This window comes from Pyrus communis, chromosome 15, assembly GCF_041283825.1.
Source record: "Pyrus communis isolate YQ-2024b chromosome 15, ASM4128382v1, whole genome shotgun sequence".
In the NCBI taxonomy this organism is placed as follows: Eukaryota; Viridiplantae; Streptophyta; class Magnoliopsida; order Rosales; family Rosaceae; genus Pyrus; species Pyrus communis.
The window spans coordinates 26544407-26569605 of record NC_142579.1 but is presented as its reverse complement, the minus strand read 5'-3'; the positions used below and the strand labels follow the sequence as shown (position 1 = coordinate 26569605).

The 25199-nt window shown below is 35.8% G+C and overlaps 1 protein-coding gene and 1 pseudogene across 1 annotated transcript; both read left to right on the top strand.

Annotated features, from left to right (window-relative positions):
* Window positions 1–10220: 10220 nt before the first annotated feature.
* Window positions 10221–12696, top strand: LOC137717680 (protein SHORT INTERNODES). Its single transcript, XM_068457122.2, has 2 exons — window positions 10221–11425; window positions 12011–12696. The coding sequence occupies exons 1-2, from the start codon at window positions 10717–10719 to the stop codon at window positions 12412–12414; spliced, it is 1113 nt and encodes a 370-aa protein (XP_068313223.2). The 5' UTR covers window positions 10221–10716; the 3' UTR covers window positions 12415–12696.
* An 11236-nt stretch (window positions 12697–23932) lies between these two features.
* Window positions 23933–24887, top strand: LOC148690792 (uncharacterized; annotated as a pseudogene).
* The last annotated feature ends 312 nt before the right edge of the window (window positions 24888–25199 follow it).

Genomic DNA, 25199 nt, shown 5'->3' with positions numbered 1-25199 from the left:
TCTTTGATAGCATCTAAAGCCTCGGATTCCTTGAATACACTTGCATCTAGTGCCTTAGAGTTTATTCACTCATTTCACAGAGTTCTAATATAGTACCACATCCTCACTCTCCTACATAGTATCTCATCCATGTGGATCCTGACTTTCAACATGAGCAGTTATATACTGTATTGCCAATACCTATGAATGTTCATCCTATGCAAACAAGATCCAAAAATGGAATCTTCAGAAAAAAAGAAAAAAAAAAAAAAAAAAGCTTTCTCAACTTCTGTGAGCTATTCTCAGCCATTTGTCACAAAACCAAAAACTTTCAAAGCAGCTTCAAAAGTCTCAAAGTGGCAAAATGCCATGACAGAAGAAATTAATGCCTTACATACATAAAAGACTTGGTCTTTTGTTGTAACGACCCTTCCCTAAATATTATGGTTTTTATAAATAAAAATGTGAATTTATGAAAATGCTCTTCAAGGTGAAAAACGTTGACTTTTATTGACCGCCGTGTCATGTCATGTAAGGCTCTTTTTCTTGGCGTACCCTTGTAGCATTCATCGCTACGAACATGTAGGAGTAAGTAGAATCGAATTGGGAGTTACGATGAATGTTTTACGGAATTACGAAGTCGAGAGACAAAGTAGTCAATTCACTATTCTAGATTTTAGGGTTAGATATTTTTATTATTTTATAATTATGTAGCTATGGGGCCCACACTCCATTTCCCCTTGTTCCCCGTGTCTTCCCCCCCCCCCCCCCCCCAATGTCTTAGACACCTTCGAACCCTCAGCTCCTTTTTATCTCTCCATCATCTTTCTGTCATTCCTTTACATCTTTCCCGTGCCTCACCTCTGCACCAACAATGGCGACACCTACACGCACACAGGACCACCAACTCAGCCACCTTTTGCCCTTCATATCTCTCTGATATCTCTTCCTCTTCCTCCACGTCTGTGCATGCTGCATGAGAAAGCAAAAACCATCTTGCCATCTCTAGCGAACTCCAAACCCTCACATCACCAGACTACCATCCTTTGTGAGAACACTAAAAGTTAAGAGCACACTCGAGACCCTCTGTCTTCCTCCTTACACAACAATGGCTAGGCCGAGGCTAACCACCACCATTTTCTCCGGCAAGTTAATGTGGAACCCGACGACAAGGTGAGTGTGACTTAATTATGATGTATCTTAGTTTCTAGTGAGATTTTCTCGTTATCTGGGTGATTTTTGAGTTGAAAATCGAGGCTTTTAACCCTGTTCGTGTATGTTTTTCTTCTTCCCAATTTTCGGTGAAAACCCGACGACTTTCGAGCCATTTTTCGACCAACTCCGGCCACGACTGATCAAGGGAAAGGTATAATCCTAATCTACACTTTTTTATCTTTATTTTGGTAGGTAGAATGTGGGAAATGATCGAGTTTTGAGTTCGATTTAGAGCTCTGGTTCACTGTCCAGATTCCGATCGAATCCTACAGCCTGAAATCGGGTCTCGCAATCCAAAACTAGATCCAAACTCGATCCGAAATCTGGTCCAAATCCATGACCCATTAACCTCAACCCAGCAACCCAAACCCAACCCAAAACCCGGCCTAACCCAGCAACCCAAAGCCCAGATTATACCCGAATCAGACCCAATACCCAGCTTCCACGGTCGGCGCGTGGGCCGCGCATGAGTACGCATAGAGGGCTGTTATGGTTGACGCATGAAGCACACGTTCCTCCGCTGGAGTTACTGTGCTTCAATGTCGTCCACGACGGCGACCACGGCAGCACCAGCCGGCGGGTAGCCTCTAGGGCCGCCGCCCTATGGCTGTGCGTGAGGAACCCAAGTCCCTTTTTAGGTTTTTCGACGTGCTGAATCTGAATCCGTTGTCCGTTTTCCCAAATTCTATCATTTTAGCAAAGTTTTACTAAATGGTCCTTATTTGTGTTTAGGTGTGTTAGTAGGATGTGACACCATCCTTTTTAGTTTGAGCGGCTCCCCGACAATGGAATATCTGTGATGGACCCCTTCTTAACTTGCATGTTTTTATAAAATAATAGGCTTCCATTCACGAAAAGCATGAGTTCATGATTTAACGTTTTATGCATTATTTATGATTTATCAAGCTTACGTTTTACGAAAGGTTATGAATTATTGGATTTTCGTATATGAAATTCTACAGATTTATGAATATGAATTATCATGGATTTATGAGATGAGGCTTTGAGCATTTGAGCTCCGAATTTGATATAATATTTTTGAGATATGTTTTCGGTGCTTATCTAGTGGGTTATCATACAACACATACACACAACTGTGGTTTAGTGTCGGTGTGTTATGACATACTACCAACTTCACTAGCCATATGACACAGTTGATGAAATTTATGACATACTACCAACTTCACTAGCCATGGGCTAGTGTCGGTGTGTTATGTATATGTGTTATATGTGTGTGTGTGTGTGTGTGTGTGTGTGTGTGTGTGTGTGTGTGTATGTATATTTCTTCTCTGGCATAAACCAGAGTCGTACAGCTTCACCTTCGGGTGATGGGCCCCTATATTTCTTCTATGGCATAATCCAGAGTCGTACAACTTTACCTTCGGGTGATGGACCCATTGTGTGTGTACACACACACACACACACACACACACACACACACACACACACACACAGGGGTGTGCTATCCACACACCCCTATATATATGTTTCTTCTCTGGCGTAACTCAGAGTCGCACAACTTCACCTTCGGGGTGATGGACCCTTATTTTCTTCACTAACGTATACAGCTTCACCTTTGGGTGATGGTTATGCCTTGGGCTACTATGATGCCCCTAGTTGAGTATCTCATTGATGTGATTTATGGATGTTTTACGGATTTATCTTCGGGCGACTATATATTACCTTTACTGAGCATTGATTTACATGTACATGTTTTATGAATGTTTTCATGGCATGCTAGAGTTTTTAGAAAACCTATTATGTAGTACTATACATGTATTTTCAAAACAGGAGGTTAGTATGTTTAGAAATAAAATGGTTTTCTTATTATTAGTATTATTATTATTATAAACTTTGGTCCACTAACCCTTTGTTTTACGCCCCCTTCAGGAGTTAGAATTGAGGCATCCGATTTCGGCATCAAGACACAACCGCATAGGTATCTTCAAGTCTTTTTATAGTAGAACCCACTCATTTGTTCATATCATTTTATATTAATTCTTTCACATTATTCTTAATTAATTGTATGCTCTGAACACGTGTCTGCAATTGCATACTTCATTATATTGAAATTTACACATTTTGTTCATGTTCATTCTTTCTTTATATGTTGCATGCATGTTCAAAATGGCTTCGTCACCCTTGGGTGTCAGCCAACACGTGTCTATCCTGATATTTGGTGATATCGGCGTCAGGGCGTGTCATTGGTTCCATTACCACTGGACAAGAACCTAATTGGTTGTAAATGGGTATACAAGATTAAGAGAGATGCAAATGAATCTGTTGCAAGGTATAAAGCAAGATTGGTGACAAAAGGGTATAGTCAGGAAGAAGGAATTGATTATGGAGAGACCTTTAGCTTTATGGTAAAGCCTACAACTATTAGGTTGATTATTGCGTTGGCTGCACATTTCAATTGGCCTCTTAGACGAATGGATGTGAAAAATACGTTTTTTGCATGAAGTTCTTCAAGAGGAGGTGTATATGGAACAACCTCCAGGATTTCAAAGTTCAACACATCCTCCCAATTATATTTGTAAGTTACACAAGTCTGTATATGGCTTTAAACATGCTTCTCTGTTTGTTTAGCATTCATCCAATAACATTGTGGTTTTGCGGCTATATGTTAATGATGTGATACTGAATGGTAGCAGTTCTGAGTTAATTTCAGATGTAATTATAGATCTCACAGTTGAATTTGACATGAAAGATTTGGGGAAACTGCATTATTTCTTGGGGTTACAGATTAGTTACACACCAGAAAGGTTATTTGTGTCATAAACAAAGTATATCAATGAATTGGTTGAAAGAGTTGATTCAGAGGATTGTAAACCTTGTGCTACTCCATGTCTCCCATATCACAGATTGCTTAAGAATGATGGCAAGTCATATCATAGTCCTGATCAATACAGAAGCATTGTTGGAGCTCTTCAGTATCTCATATTTAAAAGACCAGAAATAGCATTCTCAGTGAATCAAGCATGTCAATTCATGCACAATCATATGGAATACATGTTATTGCAGTTAAAAGGATCATCAGATATCTCAAAGGCACTTCAAATCTTGGTATTCAATTGAGACAATGACCAATACATCTCTAATCCTATAGTGATGCAGATTGGGCTAATGACCCAAATGACAGAATATCCGCTTCAGGCTTTGTTATCTATCTTGGTTCAAATCCAATTTCTTGGGCATCAAAGAAGCAGTACACATTTTCAAGGTCTTCCACAAAAGCTGAATACAGAGCTTTAGCAATCACAATTGCAGAACTAGCTTGGATTAGGCAATTATTTTGTGATTTACATGTTGATATTCATCTACCTCTAGTCATATGTTGTGACAATATCTCAGCAATAACTTTTCCAACAAATCCAGTGTTTCATGCCAAGTCAAAACACATTGAGATAAACTATCATTTTGTGAGAGAAAGGGTTACTCGAGGAAATCTTCATATACAACATGTTTCTTCTATTGATAAATCTGCATATATACTTACAAAAGGCTTATCAGCACTCTTGTTTGAACAACACTATGGCAATCTTATGCTTAGTTCACTTGAGAATACGATTGAGGGGGATGTAAGGATCCAAGTGAAGAGGTTAATCTAAGTGAAGAGAAGATCAAGGGTCAAACTAAATGACACTTGTCAATTGATTAATGAATGAGCTGTTATAATTTGTTACAAGTTAGTTGAGATAAGGAGGAGAATTAGTTTTTAGCTAAATATTGGCTAAGTAAGGAAGAAAGATATAACTACCATTGTAATCATAACTTGTTCATCAAGAAATCAATATACAATTTCATTTTCTCTCTCTTCTCTCTCTCTTTCGAGTTCTCTCCCTTTCTATTCTTCTGCATCCTGTGAACCTCTCAAGAATACATTCATCAATATTAACAAGGGGTGAGTGGTGGTTCTCGGTGAGTTAGATACAGTGAGGGTGAGTTGCAGAAAGAGAGTGTAGAGAGAATGAGAGAGTGATAGAGATGGATTGTAAGAGAGATGGAGTGGGTTAATCCAACTTAATAATTTCCTTTCTTGGAAATTACTAAAATGCCATCGCTCAAATTCTAATTCCGTCTTCACCTACATAATTGTGAGTATGAAAAAAATTTAAGAACTAAGAAAATACGAGAAAATGATATTTAAGCTCAAGGCTCGCTAATTACTTAAGAAACCCAACCACGAGCATTTTGGTCATTTCACATCATTCGAGAATAAAATAAAATATTTTTAAGGTACATGTTGTAACATAGTTGTGTCAAATAAAATTTTCATGTGAATAATATTATGTTACCCTTAAATAAGTTGAATAGCAAATCTAAATTTTGCGTTTTTTTTTAGTTTAAATTTTGCATTTGGAATCTTTAAACGTTCATCTAATGTTGGCTAAATTCGTTAAAGAAATGTTACAAAAATTAGATAAAGGGACTTGAAAATAAGACACAATAATTTTAAGAGAACTTCCAAATTACTCTTGAAAGATGTCATTTGGAAGGGCTTTGTATTGTCTTTCAGTTATAGTGTTTTTTATTTTTATTTTATTTTATTTTTTTAAAATAAAATATATTCATGAGAAAAAGAGAAAACAAGCAACAAAGAGTAGCTAAAAGTACAAACACACAACAAGATATGCAGCCATAAGAAAAACAGACAGCAAAGCTAACAACGCTGCATCAAAGTAGCAAAAACAAGCACTAACTATTCATAGTTGTATTCCATTCCCGTAAAGTAGAGTCATTAGCAGCGGAATGGGTGATTTTCAAAGAACTCAACCGAAGTCTAATGGGGGACATAATTGTGTTGAGAACCACTGTAGCGGATTGACATGAGTTCTTGAATCTACGGTTGTTTCGCTCCCTCCAAACATACTACACAGTAGCAGCAAGACTTAACTTCAATACTATCGACAATAGAGATTTTTCCTTACAACGGCTAGTAGCCCACACGAAAAAAAAGAGGCCATGGGAGCCTTAGCCAAGGGACACTGCACTTGAACACCGAATACCAAATACCATTGGTAAAAGGACACTCAAACAAGAGGTGGCAATGGGACTCCATAGCAATAGAGCAGAGTACGCAAGTGACATGAACCAACAGAGCAAAAGTCAAAATTCTATCCATAGTAGAAAGCTTGCATTTAATGGCCAACCAAAGAATGAAGCTCATCTTGGGAATATTTTGATTATACCAAACAAGCTTAGACCAACCTACCTTAAGTTAGATTACGAAACTTATCCCAAGCAGAAGTAGCAGAGTAGATGACAGATGATGAAGGAGTCCATCGAATCATATCAGCCAAGTTAAGATTTGGCACAATATTAGTGTTTGAGTAGTTCACAAGTAATGCTCTCCCAGTGCGTTTTAGGCTTGGCACTATCAAAATCCCTCGTCGAAGCAAAGGGTAAAGGTCAATAGGGTAATTAAAAAACTATTGTACCACATATTTTTACTAGTGTTGTTATTCTCATTCACCAGTCTTATTTTTAGGCTCACATTTTAGTAAAAGTACGAAGGGAACGAAAAACATAGAATTGTTGTTTGAAAAAAAAAAAAGGAACGAAAAACATAGAATTGTGGATATGTTAGACAAGTAGGTAAGAATAGCAATATTCTACTTGCCTTCATTTAAAGACAAATTTTGACTTAGTTATCCTTAATGAAAATTTTATGCATAGAAAGAACACATTTAACAATGGAGGATGTCAATTTTAAAGTTTAGATATTGAAAAAAGAGAGACACTTACATATGTATAGTGTTCTCTTTATTGCCCAATTTCACACTAATAAGCTGTAAACATGTTGTTAAAACCAATCAAATACGTATTATATAATATGAATAATTAAATGAAGTTGTATGTCGTTTGTTAAATAATCAATCCAATCTCACAATATAATCAAACCACAATATGAATAATCAAATGAAGTTGTAAATAAAATCACTACACAAATCATTGACTTGTTTTCAAAACATAGAGGCTTGCAGCAATCTCTTAAGACAAAAATACGTCCCCACACCTGTGCAGTTGTTCTTGGACGTCTACCTTGTAGGATACAACTATCTAATCTAAGTTCTTGTACTCGAACTTACCTGTGCAGTTGTTCTTGGGCGTCTACCTTGTAGGATACAACTATCTAATCTAAGTTCTTGTACTCGAACTTAGATTCTTGATGAATTGATGTGTGTTTCTTAATGAAAGAATGTAAAGAGAACGTTGAAATTATTTGATTACGTTTATGATATTACAGCCATATTTATACTGGCTTAAACCAACAGTTATGACTGTTTGAATTCAGTTTTATCTTTTCAAGCAAGGTTGTAAATATAAAGAGAACGTTGGAATTATTTGATTATGTTTATGATATTACAACCATATTTATAATGGCTTAAAACAACAGTTGTGACTGTTTGAATTCAGTTTTATCTTTTCAAACAAGGTTGTAAATATAAAGAGAACATTGGAATTATTTGATTACGTTTATGATATTACAACCATATTTATAATGGCTTAAACCAACAATTACGACTATTTGAATTCAATTTTATCTTTTCAAATAAGGTTGTAACTGTTTCCTATAAATAGTCTTCTTCTTTCGGAAAGAAACCCATATGTTCGAAGCTTTGGCCCAAGCCCATCTTTGACGGATTAATATGTATCCAAGTTCAATCCAAATTCAAAGACCGAAGTGCATGACTTTGACTCAATTCTTTCAAACAATTAGCGAGTGGAATCACTTATAAAGAGGGATTTGTGAGGGTGTATGGGTGATGTAGGACACTCGTCTCACACAAGTCCCAACAACACACCACATTTTTAACTCTAGCACGTGCGTGATGAGCTAGATACATTTTGGCTCAGTAACAAGGTGTCCATGTTTACGAGTAATGATGTAAAACAAGCTCAAATCAACTCAAAGATGAATATTTTATTTCATCTTAATTATTAATATGAAGGTAAAATTTCTTAAAACTAAAAAAATAATAAATTATTACAATGTGAATTTTATTTCTATATATAACAGGTCCAAAGTTGAGCTCGAATATCTATACAATCAGGGTGTTACTAACTATAGAGAGAATCCATTGTACTCAAAATGTCAACTACCATGCTTCTCCCGTGAAGAATATGCTGTAAAATTGGGTGAAACCCAAAAATAAAATAAAACAATGGGAGGGAAACAATAAACAAAATAAAATAATAATGGAAGAGGAAAAAAAAAAGTACGAGGAGGTGGCGCTGTGTTCCCCTCTAGTACCATAACAGATGCAATTATTTTCTAGATATACGACGAACTACTCCTCTTTTTCACTGCCCAAATCTCTCTACCTCAATAAACTAATTGCAAAATTAAATAATATTTTTTTTATTACTATTCTAACAATCTCAACTGTATCAGGCTTCCTCCAGGATACTTTTGTTTACCGCTTTTAGGTAATGACGGTATTCATTACTCTATTTATTATTATTGAATAAGTTTAAATATTAAGATATGTGTAGTGAATATACAATAATCTCATAATTTAAACTCATTTAATAGTGATAAATAAGATGTCCCTCAGTGGTTACAATGAGTTTGGTACCTGTGTTTAAGTTTGATTCTTATAACATTACTGCTACACTAGTTATCTTGTTTTACGAAATTAGATTATGCATTATTTTAATTGCGTTTAGATTATGTTTTTAATTTTCTACACTATGCATCACTCTCATTGCACTCGAATTCTCTAATCCAATGTAAAAATGTGATTCCTACAATATCTTATCCATTATGAAAGGCCTAAGTGGCAGATTACAATGGTGGTTTGTTCTAGGTTCAAACCATTTTCCTTCATTTAGATTAGTTTAAAATAAAAAAAATCACATGTATTTAAGAAAAAGTAAAAAATTGTATAAAGGATAGAGAGAAAAATTTGAACACGGAACGTTGCAAGTTAAAAAAGGAAGACTATTTACAACAGCAACCACTACTTACAAGTAATATCGTACTGGCGACCTGGTTTTAGGTAAAAATTTTACTTGGACCACACATTAATTTTTGTTTTTACTGCTTTGTGTGCCAAGATATAGCATGTAATTTTACCGAGAGACAATCATATTAAATTTACTAAATTACCCTCCAAAGACACATGTGAGTAGAAGAGTGGAGGAGAATTTGCTTTACAGCTAAAGCTTGGTGTAACGACGACCATAATTTTCACAAAAAAAGGATAAACAATTTGGTCAAAAGGAAAGGAGGATAAGAAAATGTTAATCCATAATATAAAGAATGAATATGATTTTTCTCAACGAGGCTACTATATAATATATTGATATCAATTTCTTTGTTAATAGCGTCAAATTTAAGTTTTTTCATTGAAAATAAAGACATATGCACACCTACAATAAAATTATTAGGTGATAAAAATAAATATAACTTGAGAAATAATAATCGCAAATCTTTTTTCTTACGCAATATAGATGATTAGTGATTGGGTTACCCAACAAGTTAATATTTTTTTGGGTAAAAACAACAGATTAATATTTAATGTCTCCATATCATCTTCCTCGGAAAGGGATTCTTTCTGAATTCGTTTTTTCTAATCCATCAAGTTTGGAAATCTGGACAGTTAAAATTTGATCTAATGACTAAAGTTATTATAATTTTTAAAATGAGCATCTGTTTGTAATCGTTGAATTAAATTTTAACGATCCAGATTTCTAAACTTGATGAATTAGGAGTAAGGGATGCAAAGATGATCCCTTTTCATCTTCCTCTAGTTAAGTGAGTTTAGAGGGATGTATTAAAAACACTAATATTTTGAGCAGTAAAAATGGAAATAAAAGAATAGGAAGAAAAAAAGAAAAGAAAATTGGGCGGGGAGTCATTAAAGAAAAGTGGCGGGTTTTCCGGTGCAAAAAGGACTGAAGAAGCCAAAAGCTGCAGCTAAGACACGTGGCGGGGAGGACGATCGTTGGATTAGCATGCGAAGTTAACAGTGATTGATCTCATTCTTTCTTCCGTTCTGAGATGAGATAATGACATTCTAGCCAACCAAGAGAGAGAAAGAAGAGAGAGAGGGGTTTTGTGTTATACAGTCACACACACAGAGAGAGACAGAAACAAGAGGCACTGCTCAGAGCTAAAAAGCTCATCACCTGCAAACAAAAAAGAGAGAGGAGAGACTTAGATTTGTGTGAGTAGAGAGCGCAGAGGAGAGAGAGGGTATGGCGGCGTTGCAGAGAGAGGTAACTTCTGCGGGAGTCATAAATGCTTGGAAATTACAGACAAACAGAGCAGCACAGTGAAGAGGAGGAATTAAAAGCGCGATTAACGCTGCCAAACAGAGTCGTAGCTGCCTCTTTCTCGCTCTCTCTCTCTTCAAAGTTTCATTTTTCACCACAATCTCTTCAAACATTTACAAAAAGATTAAAACTTCAAGGTGAATAGTAAATACCCATTAGAGGAATTGGGTCGGAGTTTGAATTTGATATGGATTTTCTGTCACAATTTGGGTCTGGGTTAAGGAAGAAGCAGCAGCAATGGCTGGTTTTTTCTCATTAGGCAGAGGCGGCAGCGACGACCAACATAACAGCAACAACCCACCGCCGCCTGATCACCACCACCATCACCATCAAATTGCTCCGGAGACGTTGTTCTGGTACAAAAATGAGGACGTGGCAAACCAGCCGTACAAGAGCTTCGAGCTGTGGCAGCAACAGGAGCAGCTCCTTCACCTCCAAACCCAGCCGTCGCAGCGGCTCTACCAGCCTCATCCCCACCACCATCAAGATCTCTACGCTTCTGCGGCTGCTCTAGGGGTGGGTCCCAGCAGCCGGGGATCGGATGACACTTCATCGTCGAGGTCGGCCGCAGCGGCGTTTACGACGATGAGGTCGTCGTCAGGAGGAGGAGGAAGCGGAGGAGTCGCCAGCTGTCAAGACTGCGGGAACCAAGCGAAGAAAGACTGCATACACATGAGGTGCAGGACTTGCTGCAAGAGCCGAGGGTTCGACTGTACGACCCATGTCAAGAGCACGTGGGTCCCGGCGTCGAAACGCCGTGAGCGGCAGCAGCAGGTCACCGCCTTGCAGCAACAACACCATCACCAACACCAAGATCATATGCAACACCACCATCACCATCAACAGCAGCAGCTTCAAGTGATTCGAGGAGAAAATTCGAAAAGACTCAGAGAAAATCCGAGTACGAAACCCTCTCGTCGTATTCTCACAAACACAAACACTTCAGGTATACTATATGTTATATACATACATACATACACATTTTTTTCCTGAAACTTTTTGATCGTTTGAGATAAAAAACAGGAGGGTTTGAGTGAAAAAAAGAAAGAATGGAACAAGAAGAGAAAAACGGGTTTTGGAAGGTAGCGTTTGAAAAAGCCCAACAAATAGTGGAGAATATCGATTGCGTGTGAGGAAGAAGTCGAACTGTCCATAGTAAAAAACTCATTCTTCCAGAAACCCCATCAGAAATCACCGGCTTTCTTTCTTTTCATCTTCTCGTTTCCCAAAAAAATACTGTTCTTCCGTAGTCTTGATGTCTATAACATTGACAGGGAAGAAAGAAACTAAGAAAGAAAGACACAGTTTCTCTCTTTCTCTCTCTCTCTCTAAAAATTCCGTGTTCATGTATATTTCCGTTTTGCTTGCTTTTGTGTGCCTTTCTTTTTTTCTTTTTGTTAAAAGAAAGAAAATCTAAAGAAGATAAAACAATTTCTTAATTTAATATTCCAACTTTGGGTCTTTTGTTCCCATGAAAACTACATAGTTTTATGTACTGTGGTTTGGGATTTACAAATGTTTATGTGTGTAGAGTTGGATGTGGTGAATTTCCCGCCGGAAGTGAGCTCACCTGCGGTATTTCGCTGCGTGAAAGTGAGCGCAATCGACGAGGAGGATCAGTACGCGTATCAGACGGCTGTGAACATCGCAGGCCATTTGTTCACAGGAATTCTTTTCGACCAAGGACCCGAATCCCCTAACTACAATATGAACATGGCAGCTGAAACCTCGTCTGCTGGTGGAGTTCATTCCCAACCGCTCAATCTCGTCGCGGGAGCCACTACCGCCGTTAACACAGCTTCCATTGACGGGGGTGGAGGCCATGAGGGAGTGGCAGTGGCGGGTTCGACGACTGTTATAGATCCTTCTTCTCTATACCCAGCTCCAATTAACACATACATGGGTACGCAATTCTTCCTACCGCCAAGATCTTGATGGAACAAAAATTTACACTCCCCACATTCTTCTTATTCTTCTTCTTGACTACCTACCTACAACGACCAACTATTCCGTACGTAGTAAGTGTGTCCTCTCATCTCTTGATAATATTTTGTAGCAAAAATTGACACCCCCCATTTGGACTAGCTTTAGCTAGGAAGCTAGAAAAAGAGAGTAGAACGAAAATATTGATGCGCGACGAGGAACGTATTTGTTTTGTTGGCAGTTTCTAGTGCTTGTTAATTGGTTAATTTAAATGTTATCATCTGTTATGACTAATATCTTGTTCAAATTCAAATATGTTTAGTGGCTACATATTTTCTTCATTTTGTTTGACTATTGGAGATCTTAAAGAGTGGTGGTGTTTTGCTAGTGGCTTGTCCTCGATAGGTATTTCTCTTCAACCTAGTGCGGCTAGGGTTAAAACACTCTTTCATCAAGTAATTTAGATGAATTTAGTGTAAACAAAATGAGTGGAGGTATTTTTATTTATTCATTTATTTTTCCTCTGCTGGGTTGAATCCCATACCACTTTTTTGGTTGGATTTGAACTTGGGAGCTGTTTTTTCCTGTTTACCTGTATGCTTGCCTGTTTGAATGGATCACGAAAACTTGGAAGTTTTCGTCTTTTGTTGGACAAACTACGAAGACTTTTCCCTTTTCATTTCGGTATGGGCGGTCCAGCCATGCATGAGTGAACCAGCATCCAAGTTCAAAAGGTCAAGCAGCTCTCTCTCTCTCTCTCTCTCTCTCTCTCTAGATTTTCATAGAATATTGAAAATTGTTCAATATTTTTTTCATTTGTTCCTAAATCTTTAAATGCATAGATGTGACTTTGATGTTGAATCTTGAAATGCATAGATGTGACTTTGATGTGAAAACTGTAAGCTTTGCTTAATCTTCACCTGCAGTGGTTTAATGCAGCTGCAGGAAATATAAAATTTAGGAATTGTAACCATAGCAGAAAATTTAAAGACTTTCCTTGGTTAACAAACAATCTGATCTTTGACATGTTCTCTGCAATTATCTATTTCTCACTTACCTATACAACTCTTTTTTTAACCTTTTAATGATGCCACATAATTTCACATTTAGGCAATAATATTTGATATGTAGTTATCTCTACTAGTTCTTAAAATATCAACAGTATGAAGTACAAGCTTTTTTTTCCAAATAAATAAATTTACTGTGAAGGAGCTTGTATCTGTAATGAAACTGGTAGTTAGTTTAATTTGCCTCCAGAATGCAGATAAATTTTTAATTGGATTAAGTACCTAAATCTTCCCAACCTTTTTGTGACATTCCGTCAACCTTTTAAACATTCTAAACAAATACCCAAAGCTATTGAAAGTGTCATATCCATTGAGAGTTAAAAATCTGATGGATTAATTAGGGTTTACTTTGTCACCAAAATCAATAGAAGGTCAAGGAAACATAGGCTCCACAAATTAACGGTCACCACCACCTCCATCATGACATCACCTCCAAACCCAACACAAACCCACCAACCCACCCTATCGAGCTGCCAACATCGAGAAAGAAATCATGGAGGTTGTTAAAATGGTATGGACTGTCATGATGCTATCACCTGCACACAAAGAAGAGCTGGAAGCTTTACGAGCCGAGAACCGGTGTATGAGAAAATTATGTAAGCAGAAACAAACTTCTTGAAGTCTTATCTGAATTCTTAACTCTTCTTTTTGTTAGAAGATTACTCTCCTAATGTAATTTCAGTTTGGGCCCATTTTTTTATTCAATTCAAAAACTCGTTTGCTCATTAGGTTCTATGTTACATTTGAAATTCAAATTTTGAGGCAACTACTATTACTGTTGACCATAATGTACCAAATTGGAGGATTCTAAATATAATCTATGATTGAAAAATTAACAAGGGCTTAACGGATGTGACATTTTTAAAAAAGTGTTTGGAATGTTTAAAAAAGTTGAGACTAATGTGGAATGACACAAAAACATTGGGGGGTTTTAGGTACTTAATCCTTTTTAATTTTAAGAGAGACATGAGAATTATTGTAGTTAATTTAGGTTGATAAACTAAACAAAAATAAAAGATGAGATTTTTCAGTGAACGAAGCATTAGAAATGAATTAAACAAGAATTAAGAATTATATTCTAAAGGAGTCATCTAATATAAATCAATCAATTAATTACGGTAAAGTCTGTTAAGAGATTTTTGAATGCACAAACACATGTTCAAACTCTAAAGCCTAAACCTAACATAGATAAGGAGTCACCTAAAATTTCACTGCAATTCATCTGTAGACGAAGAGAAAATTTATCTTTTGTTTGGTGAAGTATTTGAGTAACTAATCCTAACGAAGGGCTGTGGTATGTGTAAATTTTTTTAGTAGACTCCAGTCGTCCATGCCTTGAAATCAGTCTTGTCGTCCATGGCTCCAAATCTGTCTTCTTGTTGAATATAATCGAGAGATCCCTTACTTAATATAGGTTTAGGCTTGAATATGTGTACCTTGGGGTGTAAAGAATATATAGAAACTTCCGTCTTGAAGAGTGTACCAAGTATTTGCAGTTGAGTTGAGCACTTTGCCTGTGTTTAGTTGTGCATTATAATTTTTTTTGTTTTTGTGATAATTAAGAAATCATAAAAGTTGTAATTGCATAATTCGAATGACGATAGTGCTTGGAGTTTAGGTTTTTGTATCTGTAGATGGTTCGGCAGGTTGGTGGCAATTCGCTCTCTCTCTCTCTCTCTCTCTCTCTCTCTCTCTCTCTGGTTCTGTTGTCATTGCTTCAAGCATGTCAGTTTCTCCTTAAAGAAGTCCATATATGGAGTTGCCATGGAAATGAGTCTAGATTCTTAACCCAAATTATGTGTATTGTCCTGCTGTTTATAATTAATTTGATAGCGTTTATAATACAAATGGAATTGGGAGAGGGGGAATTGAACTTAAGACCTCGGGTGCATGAGTGCTTAAAACAATTCAGCTGCAAACCCCTTACAAAAAATTTCTGATAGAAAATAAGAAGGCTCCAAACAGTGCTTATTTCCTTTCAGTTGTGTTGATAAAATTCTATAAAGCAGTACTATACGATTATGACCGAATTGCTTTAAAATTAATTCTTGCTGTGGAGCTTGAAGTGTTAGCCCTCTGGTGAAACTGAATTAGCTTTTGAATGATGGATGGATGGATGGATGGTAGCAGTTTAGATTGTGTACAGCTATTTATTCGGATCAGAATTTAGCCCTCTGATTGACTGAATCATCTCATAATCCTAACCATTTTTACCTTGTTAGAAGTTAGGTAGGACAATCTGCACTCTTATTATTGTCGAGATTAAATCTCCATGCATGTGATGAATAAAACAAGAAATTTGTATTCTCCTTTGTGGGAACTCAATTTGATATGCGGAAAGATATTCATTCTCATAAATGTCTCGTCTTTTTCTAGGGGATGGGAAATACAATTTCTATGAACATGTTTAATAAAGATAAGAAACTAACTGTGAAATTGTTGACCCTATAAATTACAAAGCCTACATGGTGCGCAGGCCGAGTTACTACTAAGCTAACTACGTTCTTATGGTGATGTGGGCATGTTAACTTGCAACCGAGCACGGTTGGGTGAGTAAAATGGATGTGGTAGTGGGGAGTCAAATCGTTGCCAACTTCTACACTTGAGTAACTATGGTCAAGGAAGGAACACTCCCGGCTTAGGATTTTAGAACTTGAGGATAAGGTTACTTAATTCATTGTGAAGTTTAGAAGCATCTCCACCAGGCTCAGCAACTTCAACTATATTCGTGGGAAAATGAGCGCTGAATTGGTATCAGACTATAGGGACAAAGATGCTTAAAGGATATAAACATTTTTATGGTGTGTCGATCGTTTGAATGCCGAACTTTGAAGTGCACCTGAGAGTAACCGATTGGTTACTCTCAGGTGAACACTATACTTCGCTAGGTAGCTTGAAGTGACATCTTTTGACGAAAAAATTGCAAACTCTTCACTTGCAAAGACTTGGATGGATAACAAAGCAACCAGAAGTAATGTTTTTAACCCAAATTGAGTTGTCTTCGATTGTCAACATAGTGTTGTTAATCTTAACTTGACGAAGGGTTATGATAGTATTTTTCTCAGGGACGTGAGAAGGTTTTGCGTATAACATTTGAGTTTGTGTGTTGAGATGAAGGATTACTCTACATTGCAAAACCTTGTATTTATAGGGGTGTATTTCGTGATGGACAAGTTTGTCGAATTGTAAAACTCTAATGATATTCTAATTTCTCGACATATTCTTGGAATATACTTGAAATTATTTTTGGCCAAACTTTCGTCAAGTCTCACCGTCTTCGACTAGGATTTTGAATCTAAATTGATTATGTGATTGATCCAACTTTTATTCGGAAGCCAATCATGATCCTTAATATTTCACTCATCTAACAATTAAGAGTATATAGGGCGTGCATGCAAAATCGTGTCCAAACAGAAATTTAGAGAGAATTATGTTTTTTTAAACTAGGAATAAAATTCAAAAAGAAAAGTTGAGTGTGAAGAGTTATTCTAAGTTCTCGACATATTCTTGGAATATACTTGAAATTATTTTTGGCCAAACTTTCATCAAGTCTCACCGTCTTCGACTAGGATTTTGAATCTAAATTGATTATGTGATTGATCAAACTTTTATTCGGAAGCCAATTAGGATCCTTATTATTTCTCTCATCTACCAGTTAAGAGTATATAGGGCGTGCATGCAAAATCGTGTCCAAACAGAAATTTAGAGACAATTATGTTTTTTTTTTTTTTAACTAGGAATAAAATTGAAAAAGAAAAGTTGAGTGTGAAGAGTTATTATGGGCATTATTAATTTATCAATATTTAATAAGGTTAATATTATCGTAAAATAATGTAATTAACGTTAAAATCGGGCAATAAATGACGGGAAAAAGCGTGCAATACTGATCTTTGTGGACTTTGTATTCCCGCACCTCATTTTCCGACTTATTACAATATGGAGTTTATTCTAATACATAATTGGTCCCAAGTTGGGACCAGAAATTTTTTTTTTTTCATTTAAGGAAGGGATTCCATTATAGAATATTACTTGAGAGAGGTTTTACCGTACATCTATCTATGCATATCTTTGATAAGAATTTACTTATCTCTATCACATAATTTCCATAACTGCGAGGCTCACATATCACTTTGGTGTTAGTAAACCCACCACGTGGTGTTAATATTTCACCAGTTAGAGATATTGATGCATGATAAATCGTTATTCAACAAATCTCAATCATAGTATTAATATTAATAAATAGATACACGTATGGTTTGATAACATCACATAAAAGTGCCTATCTCATGACATCATTATAAAAAATGCAACGCTTATCGGGTTTTTCATTCCATATTTACCACCTCTTAAATAAAGATGGGCCCTACCTTTATTAGAGAGGTGATACAAATGTAGTATGAAAAATGTGGTAAGTGCAATATTACTCTATTATCTTAACATGAATTAAACTTTTGTTACAATTTATATCGAAATTTTCTAGTATGCAACGGTGTATGGTATATATTGGGTCCTTAGCCATAAATCCCTAATTACAATTCAACCATTGTTTTAATGCACGCCATACACTGAAGCTTAATAAAAATTTCGGTCATGTATATTGCATTTTTTGGTAAACGAGGAAGGTTTTTGTTCCAATGAATTGTGTCAAGTTTTGATCATATACATTTACTGAATTTTTTGTAGTGCACATTTAAGATACACACTTGAACAAAAATTGTTAGATCCCATGAAATTAATAAATCTAACAGCTCTTATTCAGATGTGTAACTTTTTTGGCCTGATATAGATTTAGGCTGAGAAAGAAGGCTGCAAGTGCTCAGCCTAATAGTGAAATGTTCCGCTTAGTAGTGAGATGTTGGTGGCTCGCTCAAGTCCTAAGTGAATTAGGATTGCTTAAAAGACAAGATTGGGTTATAGCTTGGTCGAGTCCTAAATGATGTAGGGCTTTTGAAGGGTCATGATGGGTTTTTATTCTTTTGTTGCAAGGTGTCAATTAATTAGTCGTCTCGACAAAGTGAAGTGTTCTATGATTGGTTACTCTTAGGTTACATTCAGAGTTCACAGACCGCCGAACCACTTTTATAATAAACACACTCATCTCCTTTGAGTATCTTTGTTCATATAGCTTGATACTGATTTGATAGTACCTATATCCTCACTATATAGTTGAGGCGCTGAACCTAATGCAAAAGACCCAGAAAATGATTTACATAACCTTGTCTTCAAGTTATAGAACTCAAGGTCGAGAGTGTTCCTTCATCGATTGCAGTCCCTCGATTTATAAGTCAGAGGGTATTTCATCACAATCACCACATTCACGATATTTGCTCAATCGTGCTTGGAAATAAATTGGCACGCCTGCATCAACAATTAAGCGACCGAAGGATGTAGTTAGTTCCTAACTACTTTGGCATGCGCGCCACGTAAACTGTGTAATATTTAGGTCAACAATAACTTAAGTTTATGGGTAATGTTAGAGAGACTAAATTTAGAAATTAAATAATATGTCACCAATAAAAATAAGCACGTTAATCATCATTTAAGAAATAATATAATCATCAACTTCTATATTACTATTTTTATAAAATTTAACCTACATATTTATTCTCTAGCATTGCCCTAAGTTTGCACTTTTAATGTAGACCAGAGAAACATACTCATACATTTACAGCTGGGAACGTACAAATAAAGCTAAATGTGGTGCTACAGTGTTCCCATGTGATGCAACTGTTTTGTGGTGGATTCTTTTTCCTCTTAACATTACTAAATTTATATAGCGTTGACCAGAAAAAAGAAATTAATCACATTTTGTCGTTAGTGGCCGTAAGAAAAATACTTCATTAGTAGCAGTGAGGATATCTATTTAACTTCAAAACCTAATTATTTGTTTTTTTACTGAACAAAATCTTAACAAAAAGAGAAAACCATATGAATATATACATTCCCAATGCAGAAATAATTTGATATTACTCAGAAATAATGATGAGAGTAACGCCCAGTTTTCTTTGGCTCAAAAAACTTCCAACTCCATCAGAATATATGCATATCATGTTTCCTTGAGCAGCACAGGAGTGAGGAGAAGAGAGGCTCAGTAAATATTCCGTCCCCTGGACAAGTCCAACTGAGCAAGCACCTGTGACTGTCGGGAATCCAGTTTTTCAATTTTGTATCCATCCATTCCATTTTCTTTTAACTTTTGGAATCATCAAAGGCCTCCATATGCAACGGAATATTATTCTTTTAAAATTAGGTTTGCGATCTGTAGCTATTAGGCGCATAAAGTAATTTTCACTCATAGTTTCTCCTTTCGCACTACTTAGTTTCTCCTTTCGCACTACTTTCTTTGTTGTCGTATGGTTAGATAACAAGGCAGTGCTGAACGAGTAAAAGTCGGGATAGTAATTGGTGCCCTAGTACAAGTCGCACAATTAGGATATGGGAACAATTTTGCTCATTAATCTCTAATGTGATGTAACTACTAACTATAGTATGCATTCTAATTAACTCGGGTTAACATTTGTGACTATACATTACTGCAATTCATATAAAGATAATGCTACACAATGATTAAAGAGACGATGCACGAAACTGTTCTGGAATTACGAATTTTTCTCTGTGAGCCCTAGTGCCATATTCAAGCATATGGCTATACAAAGCAACCTCCATATAGATTACATAACTTTTGCTTCGGAAAAGTACAGTATTCATTGAAATGTTGAAAAAATATGTACAATGGAAGATAAGGTGCCATGAAAAATGACCTCATTATAACTTTGCCGGAGCTTTCAATATCTGGTGTAAGAGAAAGGAGTGCTTGCACCAAGCAAATCAAATGGAACTATCCTAAATAAATAAGTCTTAAGATTATATCAGGTGGTTTTGCAAACCAACCATTCGCTTTTCAGGTTTTAATTCCCAAGTTCAAATTTAAGCAAACCACTCAAACCATATATACACACATAGAAGTTGTTGACAATGGCAGACTGCGGTCTAGCTGTGTATGTACACGCTTTAGACCACAGTTTGTCTCTAATAAAGGGGCTATCAAGAGACTTTATTTTACTATCTTCCAAGAAAAATGGCAGAATTGTCTAGTATTAGGGAAACCAATTCGTACCTATAGAAATTTATAGTGACTATATTATAATCCTATCCTTGACCTACATAGAAAGGAAATGTTTTTGCTCATCATCTTGAAGTGATGGTAGTGCTCATCATCTTATTTATCATCGTTTAATGAGTTTAGACACAAACTTCAAAACTAAACTCATCTGATGATAGTAAATAAGGTAATAAACATTGCCATAGGATGATAAACAAAAATGCATCCTACGTAGAAATGTCAAATCTCAATTCAAATTCTTTCTTAAAGTCTAAGGTTTTCCTTGACAAATGCATCTTATCAACAACTTTATATATGCCTCAAAATGACTTTTACATTCAAGAAAGTATGTTTAAAATCATATTTTATCCAGCCACTATTATTATCATAATTATGATTATAAATCAGACAGCACCACATTAAATTATTGAAGCATCCTTAGAATTCTTCCACTAATGTCATTTTATTGCAAGTTTGATAACGGGTTTTTCTTCAGTAAGTTAATGTAGGGAGTATATACTTGTGTTTTACCCGTTGGATGTGCAGACCAGCATTTTATCTAAGGGTAAATCATCTTTATAGTGAGTAGACTAACGTAGCAAAGAAACATATTTGTTGTGAGTAGCTAGGAAAACACACTAAAAGAAAATTCGTAAAAAAATGAGCACATGTTCTCTAGACTTCTCAGAGTCGACGTACAACATCAAACACTGCTCTCTCCTGTATATGGCATCCAATCAACCAAAGGGTGGATGAATGATAGCCAAACGACCCCACAACATTGCTCTCTCCTATATATACAAGGAAGCCTTCAAATTTAAAAGGGAGTCCATATACTCCATTACTATCAGAGTCTCTATACTCCCACATGCAGCAGTCTGAAATCCTAGATTGTAATGTATGGCAGTGTCTGCAATATATAAACATCACTGCAGTGTCTGCAATATTCTAGAGATCCAAGAGCAATAACTAAACAACATATTAGGTAGATTAATTCCCTTATAGGCAGGCAGGGTAAGCATGCAAATTGATCAACTCTAGGGTTGGTAGGCTGAGTCCAACGCACAATGCGGTTTTGTGTGTTAGCTTTTTGGAGAAGGGGGTGGGGTTTGTGGTCCCAACAGGTAAGCAATTTGCTACAAATTTTTTCTTTTTTTTTTTGGACAATACTTCATTTCTGTGAAACCTCACTTCTCCTACTATGACATCTTGCCCTACAAACGTTAGATGCGTAACAATTCGTTATCTTTATAATCATATAAAGACCATTTCTAGGTAAACTCATTTAATTCATAGATAGACCGTTTAGTCATGGATATAAATTTAAAAAGTCGAGAGTTCATCACAGGAAGGAGGGAAATTATTATATATACAGGTGCAAATGTGGAACCAAAATTTTTTGTGAGGAAAGACCTTTCACAAATGTAAGAAGAAGAAAAAAAGGCTAATAACAATTACAAAGTTACTAACCAAAACATCATAATAACATATTCCTTGATAATGGTGTGTTTCAAAGTGCATTGAAAATGACTGAAGACACTTTTAATGAAAGTTATTTTAGAATCAATCATTAGTTAAAATGCAAGTGAATCCTAAAAAGGAACTTAAGTACTTCTTGCAAGAAGTATATAATTAGCTATTCTTCCAAAATTCACTTATAGTGCTTTTAGAACACAAAACAACTTTCCTAAAATATATTTTCAGTTATTTTAAAAGCATATCCAAACATGTACAATATTAATCATTGCATGATAACCTTGTCATCTATACTATTAAATTTAATAGGGAGAATCAACAAAAAATATTCTAAACACTAAGACATAAATAAGAGGTAAGGTAGAAGATAAACAATAAAAAGTTATATACAACAAGATAGATTTTACAAATCTTATAGTTGTTGAATTAATTTGAATTTTGGTATTTGATTATATATATGAATTTCAAAAATGAGAAGAAGATAGGCTTGGAATCCTGCTTCTTAGTTGCATCGTGAAAGAGAAAGATCAAAGTAGATTTTTAAAAATTTACAAGTGAAGGTTTAATGTAGATGTTTTTTTTAAAATTTATAAGTGAAGGTTTAATGTTAAGATTGCTTATCAAATTTCAAAGATTATTAATTTTATGTCATATAAATATAATAATAGTGGTGGGATGTAACCAGACTTGGAAGTTGGAACTTGGAATTAGGAAAGAATATGTTTGAATTTGTTGCATTGTTGACAAATAAGAGCATGACTGTAAATGAATGAAGCATGACAATTGTGTTGAAGATATCATCAGTGCCACATCAGTTTTGCCATGTCAGCAAGTTAGTTGGAAGTTGTAGCTGATAGAATTTGATAAAGTTGGTTATAGTTGATTATATCCGTTAGACAGATAGCGTAGGAGCTAAGTCTTTCTCTAGCTCTATATAACTGTGAAATCAATTAGTTTGTAATTAATCAAGTTCATCACTAGAAAACAATTGTATTCATTTCTCTGATCCTCTCTCTTCTTCCTTAAAGCTTTTCTCTGCAACTATTCATTTTTCTGCAATTCTCCTACTCTGTTATCATGGTATCATCGCCAACGGTCTCGGTCCTTGGAGGTGCTATTTCCGTTGTGCTATCGTAAATGGTTGCTAATCTCTGGCATGTTTTCTAGGTTTTTTCGCTCAAGAACTGCAGTTTTAGGTTTTGTCTTTCTTTATGCACTCCATCTGTTTGTTTGATCATCTCAATGAAGAATTATCTGTTAATTCGTGTATTAAGCCGATTGCCATTTACTGATTTAGAAGAATATTAAGGCCGATTGGCATTTCTTCTAAGAAACAGATTATGATTAGTAGAATTTGAAGGCCGATTGCCATTTACTAATTTAGAAGAATATGAAGGTCAATTGCCATTTCTTCTAAGAGAAAGATTGTTTAGTAGGATTTGAAAGCCGATTGCCATTGCTGAAAGATTGATTCTTTGATTCATTGTTGGGTATTGTTTGATTGTTTGTTGGGTATTGTACACTCAAGAAGGTCGATTGGCAAGAGTGTCTTAGTTCAAGATTATGCAAAGTTGTTCATTTGTTGAAATTGTATTCATTGGTGAAGATATGGTGTTCAGTTCTGTTAAGATTGAGAGTCTTTTGGGTATGATTACTGTCAAACTCCAAGAAGATAATTTTGTCAAATGGAGCTTTCAATTTAAGTCGGTTCTTAGGGGGATATGATTTCTTTGATTTCTTTAATTGAGAATCTCAGTGTCCACCAAAGTTTATCATTACTCTTGATGCTGGTGTGACAAAAGAAATTACTACGGCCTATAAAGAATGGGTCAAGACAAATGTCTCCTTGTTGAGTTTATTAATTGCCACACTTTTGGATGAAGTTATGGATCATGTCATTGGCTACAAGACTTCTCAGGAAGCATGGAAATGTTTGGAAGATAGATATGCATCTGTTTCAGTTGTGAGAATCAATCAACTAAAGATTGAATTTCATACTGCACAAAAGGGGGCTGATTTAGTGGATAAATATTTGCTCAGGTTGAAGTGTATTTGAGACCAATTAATTGCTGCAGGAGAAAAGATCATTGAAAATGATTTGGTAATTGCTGCTTTATCTGGGTTGCCAACAGAATTTGAAATGATTAGGACATTAATTCTTGCTAAGGAAACTCCAATTTCATTAAAAGATTTTAGGGCTCAGCTTCTTGGTGCAGAGTATTGAGTCAAAACTCAGTGTCTTGTCTAATTCAATGTTTGCAATGGTTGTTCAAGGAAGTTCCTCAGGTTCACAAATTTTTCAAGTAGGCTACCAAGGCTATGAACAAGGTGAAAGCCCAAATACTCAGGGAAATCAAGGGGGAAATGGTTTCAATGGAGGATCTAGCTATGGAAGTAATGGTGGAAAGACTTTTAGTTCACAACAAAGGTCTAACTACAACAATAAGAGGTTTTTTGGTGGAAACAATTATTCTAGACCATATTCGAATTTTGGGAATACGTCTGGAGGACATGGTTTTAACTTCTACAATGATACTGGGAAGAGTTCTTAGTCAAATGGGAGATCTTTCTCTGGAAATAGAGGCAAGCAAGGGAATTCCTGGAATGGCAATACAAACTACAAAGCAACAATTTCTCCCAAATGCCAGATATGTTCAAGAAGAGGTCACACAACATTAAATTGTTTTTACAGGACTAATGATGGTCAACCATCTGGAGGCTTCACTATGTGTCAGATTTGTGGCAAGAAATGACATAGTGCATTAGAATGCTATCACAGGAACAATTTTCCATATAAGGGTGCTCTTCCTATTGCATCTATCACTGGAATGACAACTTAGAGTTCCAATACAACAACTGAAGTTCAAAACATGCATGATTTATCTTCTGCTGATACTTGGGTGGTTGACACAGGTGCAACTCACCATATGACAACAAATTTAAAAGTCATGAACAATATTATTGTTTATAATGGTGATGCCAAAATAACTGTTGGCAGTGGAGAGAATTTATTAGTTTCAAATATTGGTTCTTCCACTATTCGAACTCCTAACCGTGCATTAAATTTACATAATGTTTTACATGTGCCACGAATTACTATGAATCTGTTATCTGTGTAAAAACTGTGTAGAGATAATGGATGTTGGTTCATT

Bases quoted from the DNA above. Each gene is read 5' to 3' on its own strand.
- LOC137717680 (XM_068457122.2), top strand. From the start codon at position 10,717: ATGGCTGGTTTTTTCTCATTAGGCAGAGGCGGCAGCGACGACCAACAT. The intron at 11,426-12,010 runs GTATACTATATG...TTATGTGTGTAG, and splicing joins CACAAACACAAACACTTCAG to AGTTGGATGTGGTGAATTTC.